General features: G+C 42.7%; 1 protein-coding gene across 3 annotated transcripts in view; it reads right to left on the minus strand.

The window, feature by feature from the left end:
- Window positions 1-3,657: 3,657 nt before the first annotated feature.
- The window catches only part of LOC137423243 (homeodomain-interacting protein kinase 2), a 143,112-nt gene continuing 126,457 nt past the window's right edge, over window positions 3,658-20,312 (minus strand). For all 3 annotated transcript variants that reach the window (XM_068110166.2, XM_068110165.2, XM_078774496.1), the window contains exon 15: window positions 3,658-7,551. In XM_068110166.2, the coding sequence (XP_067966267.2) occupies window positions 7,132-7,551 (420 nt within the window). In that variant the 3' untranslated portion in view covers window positions 3,658-7,131. The remainder of the gene's footprint in view (window positions 7,552-20,312) is intronic.

Genomic DNA, 20,312 nt, shown 5'->3' on the forward strand with positions numbered 1-20,312 from the left:
GACATCATATGTCACATGGTTTGGCAGCCATTTTGGATTGAAGGAAAATATTGAATAATTATATCTATGAAACCGCTCACCCTATCAATGTGAAATTTTACAAATATCATTTCACAGCACTGTTGCATTTAGTTTGAAAATGATGTCATAGGTTACGTGGTTTGGCAGCCATCTTGGATAGAAAAACGAACCTTATCCGATCGACATGAAACTTCACAAACGTGCTCCTCTACCCATACATATGCAGAGTGATGGCATCTACCCGTTGTGGGACTATGAAGAGGCACATTGGCGACAGTCGCATTGTTGTAGTTTCTTCTTTTTTTTTTTCTTTTTTCCCCCCTTTTTCAGTGAAGCCAATCTTTGATTCTATTAAAATTAAGACAGTCTTGCTGGTGAAGGCTAGGTGTCGATCTACGTCAGCGGCCAGGTAGAATGATTGATGAAATCAACAGGACCTTGATTGAGGAATGCTAATATAATGTGAAGCAAGGTCAATGTTTTGTATGCAGCCTGTGATTACTGGTTGCATCACTCCTGGAAGTGTGGCTGTGCCGCTGATGTGCCCCTGTTACCAGTAAACCTGTGGTTGTTTTGCTGACCTTGGAAGGATGGTGGGTGGTTGGGGGTGGGGAGGGAGGCAATTATTGATAAGTGATCGATTTTGATAAATAAACAACATAACTTTGAAATAAGAATATCGTAAAATATAAATATCTGGTTCAGATAGTTAAAACAGAGAGAAATAAATGAAAAGTTGTAAGAGGCGATGTCCAAGTGAATGAAAAGCGCTCGGTGATCCCGTGAGGAGCAACCTGCCGATGCTGAAGATGAGCCTTTACTCTTGGTGATTACAATTGTCTGATTATATCTAAGATTATGCATGTCGGAGTTTTGAATCCACGTATTCCTTAGCATCCTAAAGTAGTTTCCTGTCTTCTGCTGGATCGTTAATGTTGTGGGGTTGATCATAGGAAAGCTAGAAAAATATATCATGAGAAGCATGTTTCTCATTTGAACCTTAATTAAAAGTAGTTTTTGCTCTTTCAAAATGTGAAGCACAAGTTATTCAACAGAGTACCAATGCCATGAAGTTCTGGAGCTCGGATGAACATGTTTTGACTCGATTGAGTTCTGTTCAAAGTGAAAAACATCGAAGAGATCTGGAGGGGGTTGCTGTATAAAGCAGGTTGGACTTGTAAATCCTGATCTTCATATGGATAGATTGATTCAAAGTTATTGAATAAATTTGGAATGTTTTCTCAATTATTTTCAGAAGAGGTGAATGAATATAGTTTAGAGGGAGTAGCTCTTCCTGGTTAACCATTGAGAAGCATGCAAGTGTTGATTTGAAAATATTTCTGCCAGTTCTCCAAGTAATAGAATGAACCACTTCAAAGGCCAGAGGTAAAGGTGAAGCAATTGAATGAGTGCGTCGTATCACTCTTGCACAATTTTTAATAAACTAATCAATTTTTTAATAAACTTTTAAAATTATATATATATATCTACATATACACACACCTATTTGTTTTATTATTATTAATGACATTTGAAGGATTTCGATGTATCAAGGGGCTATGGAGTGTTTTTGCCATATTTGAAGGTCAAAGTTTTGATCACTAGACTAGAAAACCTTCAAATTGGTTTATCTATTTCGAAAAAAACCCAAAAAAAACCCCCCCCCCATCTAAAAACCGGGAATCAAGACTTCTTGCAGAGCTGCTCATTTTAACCTATACAAGGATATACCCTACTCAATGCAAATGCAGTTAACGAGAGGGTGCCCGAGGGAGGAGGGGGGGCTCAATACACTTAAGTATTTACGTTAATCACGTTGTCAAAGTGTCAACCCACGTACTTTATATTCACATTATTGATGCAAAATTTAATTCCCAAAGTCCCAGCTCATAATGAGATACAGATTGGAAATTTGGTGTTGAGAGCACAGGAAGGTTTTTGTTTTTTTTGGGGGGGGGGGGGTTTCCTCAATGGGGGTTTCGTACTCCTCTGGGTGTAAGAAACTCTGATACCATTAAAAATTGGGTGCGAATTGTAGAAATGAATCCTACAACAGCAATGAGCTCAGGGAGAGGCAAAACACTATAGTTCAGGGCCATTTGTCAGAGTATTTTTTCCTTTTAAATTGTTGGCACCAAACAAATTATTAGTCTTTAGTGTCGTGAATCAGAAACATTATGGTGCCAGGTTTTCATTGCACATTTAGTGGTATTTTGGCCCACTTCCGACATGGCATCGGTTAGTTTTGTTGTCCTGTATATACGTATTTATGGAGGTGAGGTTATAAATCTTGTTTTTCACGTCAGAGGACTACATTTTTCTGCAGTATAGCTATGGACAAAGCAGTGCTGCTTCATCGAATGGCAGTGCATGATTTTAATTAGGGTGGAGTCAGGCCAGCTGTCCCGCCAATGGGTCTAAAGCAGTGGGGTGGAGTCAGGGCAGCTGAAAACTGAGCTATGTAAAATATGTGGTATTTTCTATTCAAAAGGGCATAACTCCATGAAAAATTGGGTAAATGCCCTGAAACTCAACCTTGTTCTGTAACTTATCATAATAAAGCTATGTACCAAGTTTCAGTTGAATATGTTCAAGGGTATGAGGGAAAAGTCAAGAAAATCAGCTGGGACGGATGGACGGAGAGCAAACATTCAGTCCTCTCTGGGTAGAGGACTAAACATAAACCTGTTATCGATGATATTCCATTGCCCACCTTGGTGGATTACATGTACATCTGTTAATTACCACAAAAGACTTTATATGAATGTACTTCACCACATCTGTGGAATTAATGTTCCACATGACCATGACTGGATCACATTGCAAACATCAGTGGAATACATGAAATTTCCAACAATAGGAAGGTTCTGCCAACACATCTGTGGATTCGATGAAATTTGCGATTGAGCGGATCGGTGGCATACAGCTCGTTATACCTCGTCATCTTCCTCACTGTCATTGTCAGTATCTGAATCATCCATCAGGTTAATGTCAGTATTGGATGACGTCTCATCCCATGCTTCACAGGAGCACACTTCCGTACAGACAGGACCAGCTCTGGGACAGCAGTAGTTAGATCCTCTACGGTTCCAACCTCGATTGCATCTACACGTGATCAATGTATGGCTGATGGCGCCGTCTTATGTTCAGTAACAAATGGAATGTATCCACCTTACTTCCTCCAGCCATGTCATTTTGGTGAGGGAATCTGTCTGCATGCTACACCTTGTTCTCATTTTTGCATTCCTTTTGTTCTGTCGTATAACTATTATAGTCAAGATCTATTGTCTCAGTACAGGTACATCCTCCCAACTCCCATGTCAGCCCTGGTCAACCAAGCGGGCATGTGAGAGGTAGCACCTGAACAAATTACAAATTCTTGTCTGTCCTATGGGTAACAAATGGTGTTGTGTTCTAGGACACTCCTTGACACCAGGTTACACTAGTCGTTCTCTCAGAGTGTAGTTGTTGTCTGGTTCAGCAGCTCCTACACCAGAAATAAATTCACATTCCCAGGTTGTTTGCAGTCACAACTGAACGGCCGGTGCGACAACCCGGCAGTTTGCGGTTGAGCGCTTAATAGCGTAAGAAACCGGTGTGACCATGGGAGCAAACAAACCCAAGTGAGAGGCGTCGTGTGCTGCAGACCAGTTTAATAAATGTCAGTTACACATTTCCATGATCAGAATAAAAACTAGTGAAAGCTGCACACTGCAGGTGGTGCCATTGAAGCCATCATTGGCCCGTAGATGAAGCATCAAACCCAAAAACAAACAAACCAAATAAAGATGCAGTCATGTTAATCACAAAATATTCTAAAAACGGTTCACATCTGATGTAACTGATCAATACAGGTATTGCCTACATCCCTACACATACACAATATGCATATGTGGGCTTACAAACATTAAAATATAGTTACAATCCACCTTACATCGACAGATAAGATGAATAAGAAATTGAACACTATACCTCAAACTTTCAACTATAGTTAGTATAGTTAAAATAACTAGAAATACATTTGTTATAATCTGAATTGATTTACAATACAACAGTACAAATTCAAAGCTACATCCAAGCATATTGATATCGCTTTGGAAACATACAAGTAACGTACGTCCTGGTCACGCACGCACACGCACATGAGACAACACCGGATAACGCAAATTTGTGCACAATGCATTCCACAAAAATCATACCGTTTGACTGACAGGTAACTATGCGTTCTCTAAGAACCAATGGATCCAACAGCTTAAATAACACAGACACCATTTTGCATGAAAACCAAAACATTTACAAACTAAGTGACAGGAGAAGAGCGCGAGAGAAAGTGAGCTTCGATAAGGCAAAAAGTGCTCTTAACAGTAATGGCAGGGCCAGGTGAGGCGCACCATGCATCTTAGTGGGAGTGCACCTTCTAGCAATGCAGCACACGGACAAATGCTATAACACACACATTCACACACACACACACACACACACGCGGTCACAGCCGGTGTTAGTGGAAAAGGGTTGAATTTTGTTTGTTCCCGTTAAACTCTCCCATCCCTAAACAAATGACTCCGAAACTCTTCACTTCTCCCTGCCAGCCCCCTTTTTTGTGTCCAGCTCACTGCACCGCCAGGTTCATTGGCTTGGAATGTTCCGCTTTCCTGGAAGAATTTCAAGTCCCAACACACATGCCGCATTCCAATCACATCGCTCAACACATGACACGCTCACTCAAAGTGTGGTTATATTGCTCCAATCAGCTGAGCAGAACCAGGCCAAGTGATGAGGCCTTGGTTACTATAGATGTAGTTAGTAGTTATCCTCGCAAGTCCTCGCCATCTTGCCTTTCTTGTCAAAAGGTAAGTGTCATGACAAGTGGCGAAAACGTCACGACAGACTGCTAAGTCTTACTTGGCTGCTCCTTGGCTTAGGCCTTACGAACAAGGCATGGGTTCTGCTGGGTTGGCCGCTCGCGCGAGTGCTCAAGAACATATAAACGTTCAGCAGGGGCCTACCCAGGAGGAACTATTGGCCTTCAAGCACAACATAACACAAACATGGCAAGCAACACTCCTGCTCAGCGCTCAATCAATTGTTATTCGCATGAATTGGTGGTTCGGCAGGTAACACATCTAAAGATCCCAGACGTTGCTACCAAATCTTGGCAGTTTATAATGACATTTTCTCTCCGATTAAAAGCTTAAAATCAGAATGCTTTCTTTTTTTATAACTGTGATCATTTATAATTTCATACGTACGGAGTAAAGAGCATTTGTAAAAATTCAGAAAAAAGTACAACAACACATTTAATGCCAATGCCGATAAATATTGGGAAACCAAAGCTAAGAAGCCAACATATTGCATGATATCAGGCACTGGCTTCCAGCAAACCCTGCTCAACATCACAAAGTGCTATCTTTACACCTACAAACCCCCAAAACACTTTTATATTTTCCACATCGTAGACCGTACAGGTTTCCACCAAACGCATCCTGTCTTGCTCGTGCCAACCCACCAGATTGGCGCTAGTACAGGGGCTGGCAGAAATGAACTCACCAAGACAGAGAGGATATAGAAAAAGGTTTTTGAGGTGCGGAAGGGGATGGGTCGGATGGAGAGAAGAAAGGATGAAAGAGAATATCTGGAAGAGTGGAAGACGAAGAATCAGAGTGATTTTGAAAGAGTAGAAAGGAAGAAATGAGAGAAAAAGAAAACAAATCGAGAGGATTAAAGAACAATATTGAAAAAAGGAGAAACGCCATCCACCAACTGACCTCTTCTTCTGAGCTCCTAACCCCATCTCCACCAACAACAGAATGGGTATTCCACATTCGTGGGTGGTAAGGCACTAAAGTAAATTGGGAAGTAATGGGGCAGTCGCTTGGTACTGTAGTCTGAAGTGGTTCCTGCCTCAAGCCTTGAGCTATGTCCTTGCACTCCATGGAAGTCCTCAAGCACGGCAACTGCCAAGGTACGCTCAAGTCTACTGGATTATTCTGCCTAAAGGAAAGTTATAGATGTACATTTTATAGTGATTTAAAAGAACGCCCGCGTCTACCTGCATCCCAAGCATATAAAAAATATCTCTAGGACGCTGCGGCAGGGAACATCACTTCTTAAACATCCATCATGCCTATGATAAGAAGTAGAAAAAGGAAAATATACTTCACACAAGATGCTATCTAATCACGTATGTAGAATATTCCACACGCATACATACCGTCAATATAAAAGCTTTAAATATACTTCGATTAAAAACAAAATAAATGATCAAATCTCATGACAAATGCACAAACAAAACGTTATTCATCATGCACCTCATACAAAGTGTCACCTCACAAAAGGCCAGCCACAGGTCACCAACGATGCCTCCAGCCAAGGTAATGGCGCTAGGCCGACTCCCTTTCCTTTAGAGATCCACAAGGTCGATGCATCTTCCCTAGCCTTGCCAGCAGGCTGTGAGGACCGGTACAATGTCGGGTGGCCATGGCAACCCTGCTCAACACAATCCCAGTGCGGTATTCCCATCGATTCGAAAACAGCCTGGTGAGTTCGCGACTCGGAAACATCGATTCGAATGTTGCATGTCGGACGAAAGAATATGCCACGCTTCGTGATCGCCTCAGTGGCACATTCCCACAACCAGCTTGGAAGCATCATACGTTATACAAGGAAGAAAATGCAGACTTACTTTTCAGGGCCCGAAGTTGGTACAAAAACGAGACCATGAGACGATTGACCACAGTACAAAGTAGGCATGAAGCCATGCTCCCAAAGCCTATGTGAATAGAGGGTGGTATAGCAGCTGCCAGGGCAGAGATGGCAAGAAAGTGCCGTTAGATACTGTTGCATTTCACTTGTGCGGAGAAGTCATTGTGTAAAAATAAAATGATTGCCTAGTAGAGCCTGTATTCACAAAGAATATCAAAAGGAGGAAGTAAAATGGTTAGCACACTTATGACAGTACAAAGTACAATAAACCCGAGCGAGCCGGTGCTATGACTACGTTACATACAAAGCAAGCCACGTCTGCATAGCTGAGGTGCAGACAAAGTCTAGCTGGTGCTCAGGTAATCATTAAAAATACCAGTTCTGGATTCACCGCAGTCCATGGTGCTGCTAGATATAAGGGAAGGTTGCCAGCTTGCTGGGACTCAGCGAGTAGCCAGCGTAGAGAGTCGATGCCTGAGATGTGAGATACGGTTGTGTGGTGAACTGTGGCGTGAAGTGTGGCGAGGTAGGCAGGGCGGCATGGGCATGCGGGACGCCGAGCCGCAGCGATGTTGTAGGGATCAGGCGTGCTGGAAAGGCCTGCCTTGAGCTGGGCACCAGATGCGCCACGGGGCCTGGGTAGGCAAGGACGTGAGGTTGCCGGGCGGCCAGGAGTGCATGCGCTGTTGGTGGGGGCGGAGGTGCAAGAGAAGCAGGATGTGGTGGGCTGCCCTGTGGGAAGCTGAAGGCGATTTGCTGTGGGAGGGTCGAAGTGATGTACGCCTGCTGTCGCCGCGCATTGATTCCACCGGGCATATTGCATTGTGTCTGAGGCAGGAAAGGGGTGGAGCAGACATGAAATCATGTTAGCTTGTTTGTTTGTTGGGCAATTTAAAACAAGAGCTCGTTAAATGTCCCTCTCTGTCAGTTAATTCTGTCATATTCTATACTCTATTCCATAAATCTTACCTTAAAAAGTTTGAACCTATATATATATACAGTCACGTGAAAAAGTAAGTACACCCCATGTAAAGTTTTGACTTTTTCAACATTTTTTTTTTTTTTTTTTTTTTTGTATACAAGATCGAGGCTCGTGAAAGAGCGAACATTAATCACACAAAAAGACAAACCGACACATAAAACATATTACATCGGGAGCGGTAGACAACATGGGGAGAGAGGGGGAAGGACACAAACACAACATTTGAGAGCAGGGACCGAGAGACATGGAGACATCGAGAGATCTGAGAGAGGGCGAGGGCTTTGGAGGGGGGGGGGCATGGGAAGGGGGCGGTGGGAGAGGTATAAAACATATGGACACTGCCAGGACTTCCAGGAAAGAAGTTGGAATTTCAAACAAGGTGGATCTGGGGTGAATTAGCAGGGGTAGAAAAGATCAAGGTTTTGGATGGGGGAAGATATGAGATGGTGGTGAACAGCTGTTTTAAAGACCTGGAGGGAGGAGTGGGATTGAAGGGAGTGAGGGAGTTTGTTCCAGAGGCGGGAGAAAAGAGGAATGAAAGAGTGAAGGTGAGCAGAGAGCCGAGATTTCGGCAGTTTAACCATCAGAGGGTTGCTGGCAGATCTTGTGCGACCTGTAGGAATATTTGGGGGACAGAGCACAGAGAGAGCTGGGGGTGCAAGGCCGGAGAGGAGTCGGTAGAAGACAGAAAGACCACCTACCTGCCTGCGGTGAGTGAGTGAAAGGCCCTCAGAGATAGCTTCATCGCGGGAGATTCCAATAATTCTGAAAGCTTTTGTTTCAACAGCGTGAAGCCGAGCTAGGTGTGAGGCAGGAGCACCGGCCCATAGGGGAGAACAGTATTCCATTGAGCTGCGGATGAAAGCCTTGTATGTGGTGAGGAGCTCAGGTGTGCCGAGGAAGGACTTCGCACGACGGAGGATGCCCAGTCGGCGACTGGCTTTGGAGGCCAGCTTGGAAATGTGGTTTTCCCAAGAAAGATCATGGCAGATAGTGAGACCCAAAAGCTTGAGCGACAGAACTTCTTGGAGAGGATTGTTGAGAAAGTAGATGGGAGGGTTGTCCAGTCGATCTTTTCGGAGAGACATAGTAAGAGTGTGAGATTTGTCAGGATTGAAAGACATGTTCCACTTGTTTGACCAGTCTGTGATTTTGTCCAAGTCTTCAGAGAGTGAGGAGGCTGCAGACTGCCGATCTGAGGGAGGAGGAATGGAGCGGCAGAGAGTGGAGTCATCAGCAAAGACATAGAGAGGATTTTCAAGAGAGTCAGAGAGATCATTGATGAAGACCAGAAAAAGCACGGGGCCCAGAACACTGCCTTGGGGAACTCCAGCCTGAACAGGAAGAGGAGATGAGAGAAACCCATTCAGGGCCACACGTTGACGACGACTAGAGAGGAAGTCCACCAGCCATGCGTGCAGATTTCCATGGATACCAAAGGAGGAGAGTTTGGTGAGCAGAGCGGGGTGCCAGACCGTGTCGAAGGCACGTGATATGTCGAGGGAGACAGCTCTCTAAATTCGAACATATTTCAACATACAGCTATTTGATTGACATTTCAACAATATTGATAGATAATGGTGATATAATACAACAAATATCATGAAACATTTACATTTTGTAGTCCATTGTATAATTTAAATAAACATAAATGCAAATTTCGCATGTGGAAAAAGTAAGTACACCCTTGGCTCTAATAGGTGGTATTGCCCCCTTTGGCAGAAACAACCTCAAGTAGGCATTTCTTATAACTGTCTACCAGTCTCTGACATCGACTGGGACAAATTTTTGCCCACTCCACCATACAGAATTATTTCAGCTGTGCGATGTTTGAGGGGTTTCTTGCATGCACAGCTCGTTTCAAATCCCCCCCACAACATCTCAATGGGATTTAGATCCGGGCTTTGACTTGGCCATTCCAGAAACCTCCATTTCTTTATTTTCAGCCATTCCTTGGTGGATTGACTGGTATGTTTAGGGTCATTGTCATGTTGCAAGGTCCACCTTCAGTTGAGCTTCAACATTCCGACAGATGCTTTCACATTATCCTCAAGCACCCTCTGGTACAATGAAGAATTCATAGTGGATTATATGACGGTGAGCTGCCCAGGCCCTGATGCAGCAAAGCTGCCCCAAACCATAATATTTCCACCACCATGCTTTACAGTTGGTATCAGGTTCTTGTGGACAAATGCTGTCTTTGGTTTTCGCCAAACATGTCTTCTGGTACTGTGGCCAAATAGCTCTACCTTTGACTCATCTGTCCAGAGCACATTGTTCCAGAAGTACTGGTCTTTGCCTAGGTGTTCATTGGCAAACTTTAGTCTTGCCCTGATGTTCTTTCTGGACAGCAAAGGGTTCCTCCTGGCACACCTCCCATGTAGATCAAATTTGTGCAGCCTCTTTCTAATGGTAGACTCGTGCACTTTGACATAAACAGTGGCAAGAGCTACCTGCAGGTCCCGTGATGACATTCTGGGGTTCTTAGAGACTTCTTTCAGCATCTTGCGGTCTGCTCTCGGGCTGAACTTGCTGGGGCGGCCTGGCCTGAACAAGTTGGCAGTTGTTTGGAATCTTCTCCACTTGTAGATGATCTTCCGGACAGTCGAATGATTGATTTCAAATTGTTTGGAGATCTTTTTAAATCCCTTCCCAGACTCGAAGGCATCTATAACCTTCTTTCTGAAGGCCTCAGAGAGCTCTTTTGATCAAGGCATGGTGACGCCGCACACTTCAACAACAAAGAGCAAACCAAACGAAATGTCTGAGGTTTAAATAAGACAGGTTCTTCCAAGATCCTCTCTAACGATGGTCTAATCATTTGCACCTGAGTTGGTGCACCTGATTCTAATTTTAGGTATTTGAAGTAGTGATAAATGTCGGGGTGTACTTACTTTTTCCACATGCGAAATTTGCAATTATGTTTCTTTAAATTATACAATGGACTACAAAATGTAAATGTTTCATGATATTTGTTATATTATATCACCTTTATCTATCAATATTGTTGAAATGAAGATCAAATAGCTGTATGTTGAAATATGTTGAAAAAGTCAAAACTTTACATGGGGTGTACTTACTTTTTCACGTGACTGTACATATATATATACAATGTGTGTTTATTTGCAGGTATTCCTGATATGTAACCTCCATCAACTATAACAGTGTTTAGTTTGATCTCTTCAATTATAATTGATCATAATTATGATTCTATGAATAAAAAAGTTCATTTGGAAGAATTGTTTTTCCATAATTTCTAATTCATCTATATGGCATCATTGGTAGGGGGTGAATACTTTTGCAGGCCACTGTACAGGTAGTGGACAAAAAATGTAAACACCTGGGTAAATGACACCAAGTGTATTGAAAGCAACGCCTTACACACAGGTGTTGCCCATGTGTTATATAATTAAGCAAGTATCATACAAGCATGTTTAAGGTCATGTATAAAAATGCTGCCCAGGCCTAGTTGCCGATAATTATGGCTGGCATGGCTGCAAGAGGAACAAGCAGCCGGTTTAAAAAGAAAACGGTCCGCCAAAAACTCCACAGAGTGGGATACCATAGTCGGGTTGCAGTGCACAAACTCCTCATCACACCTGGTAATGCACATTTGCGATTCCAGTGGTGCAAATAACACTTGTTGGAATAAGGAAGTTTGCTGGGAAGTGGATGAAATGTAGCCTGAGACCGGGTCTGCTCTTGTTTATTGCTTAAAGTAGCAGAGTACATCTAGTTACTTTTTTGGTTGGATGTACTTTTCTTCTTAAAAAATATATATATATATATATATAAATGTTCTTTAGGAAGAACATTTCTCCAGCATGTTCTTCCTAAACAAATTGAGATAATAAAAGGAAAGGAAGGGAGGGCAAGGTAATACGAAATGAGGTTATACAGGAGAGGGCTAAAAGAGGGAAATGAGTTTGGGATATACAAAAATGGGGAGGAAAAGGAAGGGGGAGATATATATATATATATATATATATATATATATATATATATATATATATATGCAACTGGATTGGAAGAAATTCCACCATTTTATATCTAAAATATGTCGGCCTATACCTGCTAATTTTTAATCACAATTTCTTCTTTTTTTTAACCCAGATCTTAAAACAAAAAACCCATGTGACATCCTCCTCTCCCTATGGGCTGATTTTCATCATTTTCTCATTTCCTCCATCTGCCAGGAATTTCCCTCCCTCCTCCTAGTGACAAAGAACGAGAAACGTAGTCCATGTGTGTGTGTGTGTCTACATCTCCTATCAGAAAAGGCCACACTCAAAGCTGTCTCCCCTCAGCGTGAGCTCACAAACCTCTGCAGGAAGTTGAAAATTCGGTGCACAGATTCAGAATTCAAACACCATGTAATGTATGTTGGGCCATCAACGAATGTGAGCATTTAAGACCAAAAAAGTGGACAACACCTTTTAGAAAGATCTACAAAGAGCAGGAAAAAGGAGGTTGGAAATGCATTTAGATAAGAATTTCATATACGGTATAAGGAAAGGCCCTTTTCATTATCGCCATTATTACTGTTCTACTTCCCTCACCAAGAGGCTCTGAGAAGGGTCTATCTACATATTGGTATGCAGCTGGAAGGTAGAGGTGGTGGGTTTGGGGAATTTGAAACTGAGATAATAAAATTGAGGAAAGGAAGAGTATTGTTGGCAATAGTAAATAAAATGCAGTGTGGGAAGAGTGGGGAGAAAGGGTAAAAGAGGCTGGGATTGGGAGCTCATTGGTGTAAAGCTTAAGTGGCCTATCCGTGTAAGTAACAGGTGATAATTTGCTGAATAATGATGCAATTACGTGATGCTCACCAGAGAAAAGAACACACACCGGTGCCGATCCCAGGCATTTTCAAAGCGAATTTCAAATGCATTGAGAAGACTTGCTGGGTAGTGGATGTGGAAGACCATTTTCTAAATCCCAGGGTTTAAAATTCAAATAAAAATATACACCGATTTCTGTTTTCATTGATGGTTGAGAAGTGGACAACCCCAATCAGCTGTCTGACACCTTAATTTGAGAGGGTATTGAATAATAGAATCCCTTATGGATATCAGGAAAAACACGGACTCCAAGGGATCTTGTTAAATCACGAACAATTCATTGGTGGAGTCAAACTCAGCATCAACTAGAAAATTCAAAGAACACCTTTCCGGGCGAACACCTAACCCCTTGATAAAAAGGACTTTATCGGAAACAGTTTATTAGACGAAAAATAAGAATCTCAAAGTTCCTCCGCCATAAAAGCACAAGTGGCAAATTTGATTGGTCAAGATGGCATACAATTTTTCCCAAAGTACTGCCAAAGTGAGGGTTTTTGGAAGTGCGAATAAGAAGATTTGTGTTCTGCAGTATTCAACTAGAACGGCACTCGTTAGAGAGCATACCTCCGCCAGGCTGAACAGTTTATGGTTTGTATCCCACTGATGGGCCGGATCTGGATTCGGACCTGAACCAAAATCTAATCAGCTTGTTTTTGTCACCGAACTAACTCATCCCCCAAGTTTTTTTTTGTATTTTTTTTGTATACAAGATCGAGGCTCATGTAAGAGCTAACATCAATCACAAAAAAAAAACGAACACAAAACATACAATAAAGGGAGCGGGAGATAAGATGGGGAGAGAGAGGGAAGCACACAAGTACAACAGTAGAGAACAGGGACATCGGGAGATCTGCGGGAGGGAGAGGGCTTGGGGGGAGGAGGCATGAGAAGGTGGAGAAGGATGGGAGAGGAATAAATAAAACACATGGATACTGCTAGAACTTCCAGGAAAGAAGTCGGTATTTAAAAAAAAGTGGATCCGGGGGTGAATTAATAAGGATAGAAGATTAAAGGTGTTGGGTAGAAGATTAAAGGATAAAAGTGGATAAATGTTGGGGAGAAGATAAATGAGGGTAGAAGATTAAAGATTAAACATTCTCTCATTCTCTTTCAACATAGAAAGATTAAAGGTGTTGCCTGACCCTTGTCCATGGTAATATGTCTGTAAATGGCGAGTCCTCGCCTTTGGGGGAACCCCATCCCCCTCCCTCCAAGGTATTGGTGCAAATGGTGAGTCATCAATCTCAACTTTGCTCCAGCCAATCGGAGCCAAAGATAATGGCGACTGAGTCAACCAATGGGTGTTCAGATTACCAATTACGTCATGACCGATGAACCAATCGGTGTCGATCTCACATAGACATGCTCATATATGCAATGCACGCGATTTCACTTCCTTCTTAGAGTTTAGTCATAACTCGTCCATAACTTTTTGAAATAAGGTGCTGTACGGTCACGTGAAAAAGTAAGTACACCCCATGTAAATGTTTTGACTTTTTCAACATATTTCAACATACAGCTATTTGATCTTCATTTCAACAATATTGACAGATAAAGGTGATATAATATAACAAATATCATGAAACATTTACATTTTATAGTCCATTGTATAAATTAAATAAACATAAATGCAAATTTCGCATGTGGAAAAAGTAAGTACACCCTTGGCTCTAATAGGTGGTATTGCCCCCTTTGGCAGAAACAACCTCAAGTCGGCCTTTCTTATAACTGTCTACCAATCTCTGACATCGACTGGTAGAAAAATTTTCCCACTCCTCCATGCAGAATTCTTTCAGCTGTGCGATGTTTGAGGGGTTTCTTGCATGCACAGTTCGTTTAAAATCCCCCCACAACATCTCGATGGGATTTAGATCCGGGCTTTGACTTGGCCATTCCAGAACCCTCCATTTCTTTCTTTTCAGCCATTCCTTGGTGGATTGACTGGTATGTTTAGGGTCATTGTCATGTTGCAACGTCCACCTTCGGTTGAGCTTCAACTTTCCGACAGATGGCCTCACATTATCCTCAAGCACCCTCTGGTACAATGAAGAATTCATAGTGGATTCTATGATGGAGAGCTGCCCAGGCCCTGATGCAGCAAAGCTGCCCCAAACCATAATATTTCCACCACCATGCTTTACACTTGGTATCAGGTTCTTGTGGTCAAATGCTGTCTTTGGTTTTCGCCAAACATGTCTTCTGGTACTGTGGCCAAATAGCTCTACCTTTGACTCATCTGTCCAGAGCGCATTGTTCCAGAAGTGCTGGTCTTTGCCTAGGTGTTCATTGGCAAACTTTAGTCTTGCACTGATGTTCTTTCTGGACAGCAAAGGTTTCCTCCTGGCACACCTCCCATGTAGATCAAATTTGTGCAGCCTCTTTCTAATGGTAGACTCGTGCACTTTGACATAAACAGTGGCAAGAGCTACCTGTAGGTCCCGTGATGACATTCTGTGGGTTCTTAGAGACTTCTTTCAGCATCTTGCGGTCTGCTCTCGGGCTGAACTTGCTGGGGCGGCCTGGCCTGAACAAGTTGGCAGTTGTTTGGAATCTTCTCCACTTGTAGATGATCTTCCGGACAGTCGAATGATTGATTTCAAATTGTTTGGAGATCTTTTTAAATCCCTTCCCAGACTCATAGGCATCTATAACCTACTTTCTGAAGGTGTCCGTGAGCTCTTTTGATCTAGGCATGGTGACTCTGCACACTTCAACAACAAAGAGCAAACCAAACTAAATGTTTGAGGTTTAAATAAGACAGGTTCCTCCAAGATCCTCTCTAACGATGTGCTAATCATTTTCACCTGAGCTGGTGCACCTCATTCTAATTTTAGGTATTTGAAGTAGTGATAAATGTAGGGGTGTACTTACTTTTTCCACATGCGAAATTTGCATTTATGTTTATTTGAATTATACAATGGACTACAAAATGTAAATGTTTCATGATATTTGTTATATTATATCAGCTTTATCTATCAATATTGTTGAAATGAAGATCAAATAGCTGTATGTTGAAATATGTTGAAAAAGTCAAAACTTTACGTGGGGTGTACTTACTTTTTCACGTGACTGTATGTATATATAGTTTCATGGCGGTGCGTCACAGACACAGTACATAGTGTCATGGCGGTGCGTCACAGACACGGTACATAGTGTCATGGCGGTGCATCACAGACACGGTACATAGTGCCATGGCGGTGCGTCACAGGCACGGTACATAGTGTCATGACGGTGCGTCACAGACACGGTACATAGTGTCATGGCAGTGCGTCACAGACACGGTACATAGTGTCATGGCGGTGCATCACAGACACGGTACATAGTGCCATGGCGGTGCGTCACAGGCACGGTACATAGTGTCATGGCGGTGCGTCACAGGCACGGTACATAGTGTCATGGCGGTGCGTCACAGGCACGGTACATAGTGTCATGGCGGTGCGTCACAGGCACGGTACATAGTGTCATGGCGGTGCGTCACAGGCACGGTACATAGTGTCATGGCGGTGCGTCACAGGCACGGTACATAGTGTCATGGCGGTGCGTTACAGGCACGGTACATAGTGTCATGGCAGTGCATCACAGACACGGTACATAGTGTCATGGCGGTGCGTCACAGGCACGGTACATAGTGTCATGGCGGTGCATCACAGACACGGTACATAGTGCCATGGCGGTGCGTCACAGACACGGTACATAGTGCCATGGCGGTGCGTCACAGGCACGGTACATAGTGTCATGGCGGTGCGTCACAGGCACGGTACATAGTGTCATGGCGGTGCGTCACAGGCACGGTACATAGTGTCATGGCAGTGCATCACAGACACGGTACATAGTGTCATGGCGGTGCGTCACAGGCACGGTACATAGTGCCATGGCAGTGCATCACAGACACGGTACATAGTGTCATGGCGGTGCGTCACAGGCACGGTACATAGTGTCATGGCAGTGCGTCACAGGCACGGTACATAGTGCCATGGCAGTGCATCACAGACACGGTACATAGTGTCATGGCGGTGCGTCACAGGCACGGTACATAGTGTCATGGCAGTGCATCACAGACACGGTACATAGTGTCATGGCGGTGCGTCCCTCGGATGCACGTTAAGCCCGGTGTCCCGTCTGCTATCATTAGTCGGTTCATGTCCCACGATTAAAGATCCCACAGTGTCCTTCGCCAAGAGAGGCGAGTTATCACCGGCATCCTGAACAAATTACAAATTCCTGCCCTGGCTAAGGCAATGGCAAACCACCTCCTGTCACTCTCGCCTAGCAGCCAATGACCTGCCTTCAAACAAAGCATGAAATCGCTCAAACAATCTTGTCATGCAAGCTTTTCCTCTTCTTTTCACTCACAATTGTTATCTTTTCTATATACGAGGGGCAGGGGAGGGAGGACACATTGGGTAATCAAGATGACAATTCGTACAGAGAATACACACCTCCGCTGAACGTACAGAGCCGACACATTTCGTACAGAGCATACACAATTCGTACAGAGCATACACAATTCGTACAGAGCATACACAATTCGTACAGAGCATACACAATTCGTACAGAGCATACACAATTCGTACAGAGAATATACACCTCCGCTGAACGTACAGAGCATACACACCTCCGCTGAACGTACAGACCATACACAATTCGTAAAGTGCATACACAATTCGTACAGAGCATACACACCTCCGCTGAACGTACAGCGCATACACAATTCGTACAGAGCATACACAATTCGTACAGAGCATACACAATTCGTACAGAGCATACACAATTCGTACAGAGAATATACACCTCCGCTGAACGTACAGAGCATACACACCTCCGCTGAACGTACAGAGCATACACAATTCGTAAAGTGCATACACAATTCGTACAGAGCATACACACCTCCGCTGAACGTACAGCGCATACACAATTCGTACAGAGCATACACAATTCGTACAGAGCATACACAATTCGTACAGAGCATACACAATTCGTACAGAGCATACATACCTCCACTGAACGTACAGAGCATACACAATTCGTGCATAAAATACATACCTCTGCTGAACGTACAGAGCATACACAATTCGTACAGAGCATACATACCTCCGCTGAACGTACAGAGCATACACAATTCGTACATAGCATACATACCTCCACCAGGCTGAGCAGTTTATGTTTTGTATCCCACTGATAGGCCGGATCTGGATTCCGACCTGAACCAAAATCGAATCGGCTTGTTCTTGTCACCAAAGCAACTCGTCCCCCAAGTTTCGTCCAAATCCATCCAAACCTTTTTGAAATATCCTGCTATATATCGTTTTTGGCCCGACAATCACTTAAATTCTAGTATCCACATCCAGATCCAGATCTTCACCAAAATCTAACAAATTTGTCCGTGTCACATACCCAACCTGTCCACCAAGTTTCACCTGAATCCGTCCACAACCTTTTGAGATGTCCTACTCACAGACAAACACAGAGACCCACATGGGTGAATACAAAACCTCCATCCACATTTGGTGACGGAGGTAACCTGGATTTTACATCAACTAATTATATTCCAGTACTGGCTGGTAAATTGCCATCACAAATCATAATGTTTTAAATATTGCACCCACACACTCATACACTCGAGCACAAAAATATTTAAAATGTTAGTTATTTATGATAACATACATCTGGGTTGTTTTGATGGGTGCTATGTGTTACCTCCCCAAACTCCGGTTACGGTGCCCCTCAGAGTCTCGAGAGGGAACGCGGCAAAACGATTTGTTATTTTGAGTGTTCTAATAAACCATGGTAAAACAAATTGGTAGAACAAAACAAGTAATTGTATTAAGAACTCTCACATGCAAAATAACAACACTATTAAAGAAAGTACCATGAAAATATAACTGGCATCAAATGAACAATACATATGATGGTACCATCATTCCCCAATGCTCTCAAAGCAATAAACTCAAGATACGCCAAACGTGAGTGGAAGGTAACATTCCCCAAAGTCTGTGCAAGAATCCCCACACGGGGTGAAGGTTGAAGTCGTGCAGAACGACGAGAACAGGCAGGTATCGGCACGGCGGCGGACGAGGAGTTACGAGGTGAGTGGTCGGGCAGCTGGCGGCACGGGGTAACGATCCCCCAAAACGTGAGCGCAATCCACACCCCCCATCCACCAATGATTGAGGCGATATGGAAACCAACGGCGCTCCACACGATGATGTTGATATGGGAATCCCAATGACAACACAAGATGCACCAAGCAGACGGTCTCTTTGAGGACAAAATGGCCGATCAGCCTGTATGCTGATCTCAAAAATAGTTGGTGGTTGAATTCAGTTAGCCAATATGAAAATTATTTTCAAATTTCAAGTCAATTGGATGAAAATTGAGGATTTTAGAAATTCGAAAAAAAGTTGTTGACCTTTGGCCTATATTGACCTTTTAGCCTACGCTGATCTCATACATAGTTTGTGGTTTAATTCAGTTAGCAGATTTGTAAATCCCATTCAAATTTCAAGTGAATCAGATGAAAATTGAGGATTTTAGAAATTTGAAATTGTTGTTAACCTTTGGCCTATGTTTACCTTTTGACCTTTCGACCTCAAAAATATATAGGATTTTGTCTGACCCCGAACTCTACAATTTGGTGAAGTTTCGTGAAGATCTGTTTAAAATTGTGACCTGTAGGCAAGTATAAGTGAGCCGACAGACAAACAAACAAATGAAAAATCACTCATAGAGTGACACTTGGCAAAACATAAAAAGGTAGCATGGCACTCAGTGGAGCATCCTTTTGACGACGTCTTAAATAATTGGTGGTTGAATTCAGTTAGCTGACATGAGAATCCAATTCAAATTTCAAGTCAATCCGATGAAAATTGAGGCTTTTAGTAATTTGAAAAAAGTGGTTGACCTTTGGCCTATTTTGACCTTTTGGCCTATGCTGATCTCAGAAACAGTTGTTGGTTGAATTCAGTTAACTGATATGTAAATCCCATGCAAATGTCAAGGAATTGGATGAAAATTGAGGATTTTAGAAATCTGAAATTGTTGTTGACCTTTGACCGATGGTGATCTCAAAAATAGTTGGTAGTTGAATTCAGTTTTCCGATCTGTAAATCCTATTCAAATTTCAAGTCAATCGGATGAAAATTGAGGATTTTAGAATTTCGAAAAAAGTGGTTGACCTTTGGCCTATGTTGACCTTTTGACCTCAAATATATATAGGATTTTGTCGGACCACAAACTCTACCATTTGGTGACGTTTCGTGAAGATCTGTTTAAAATTGTGACCTGTAGGCAAGTACAAGTGAGCGGACAGACAAACAAACAAATGAAAAATCACTCATAGAGTGACACTTGGCAAAACATTTTTTTTTAAGTAGCATGGCACTCAGTGGAGCATCCTTTTGACGTCTTAAATAATTGGTGGTTGAATTCAGTTAGCTGACATGAAAATCCAACTCAAATTTCAAGTCAATCCGATGAAAATTGAGGCTTTTAGTAATTTAAAAAAAGTAGTTGACCTTTTACCTATTTTGACCTTTTGGCCTATGCTGATCTCAAAAATAGCTGTTGGTTGAATTCAGTTAACTGATATGTAAATCCCATTCAAATTTCAAGGAATCGGATGAAAATTGAGGATTTTAGAAATCTGAAATTGTTGTTGACCTTTGACCGACGGTGATCTCAAAAATAGTTGGTGGTTGAATTCAGTTTGCCGATCTGTAAATCCTATTAAAATTTCAAGTCAATCGGATGAAAATTGAGGATTTTAG

This window comes from Myxine glutinosa, chromosome 3, assembly GCF_964187855.1.
Source record: "Myxine glutinosa chromosome 3, kmMyxGlut1.1, whole genome shotgun sequence".
In the NCBI taxonomy this organism is placed as follows: Eukaryota; Metazoa; Chordata; class Myxini; order Myxiniformes; family Myxinidae; genus Myxine; species Myxine glutinosa.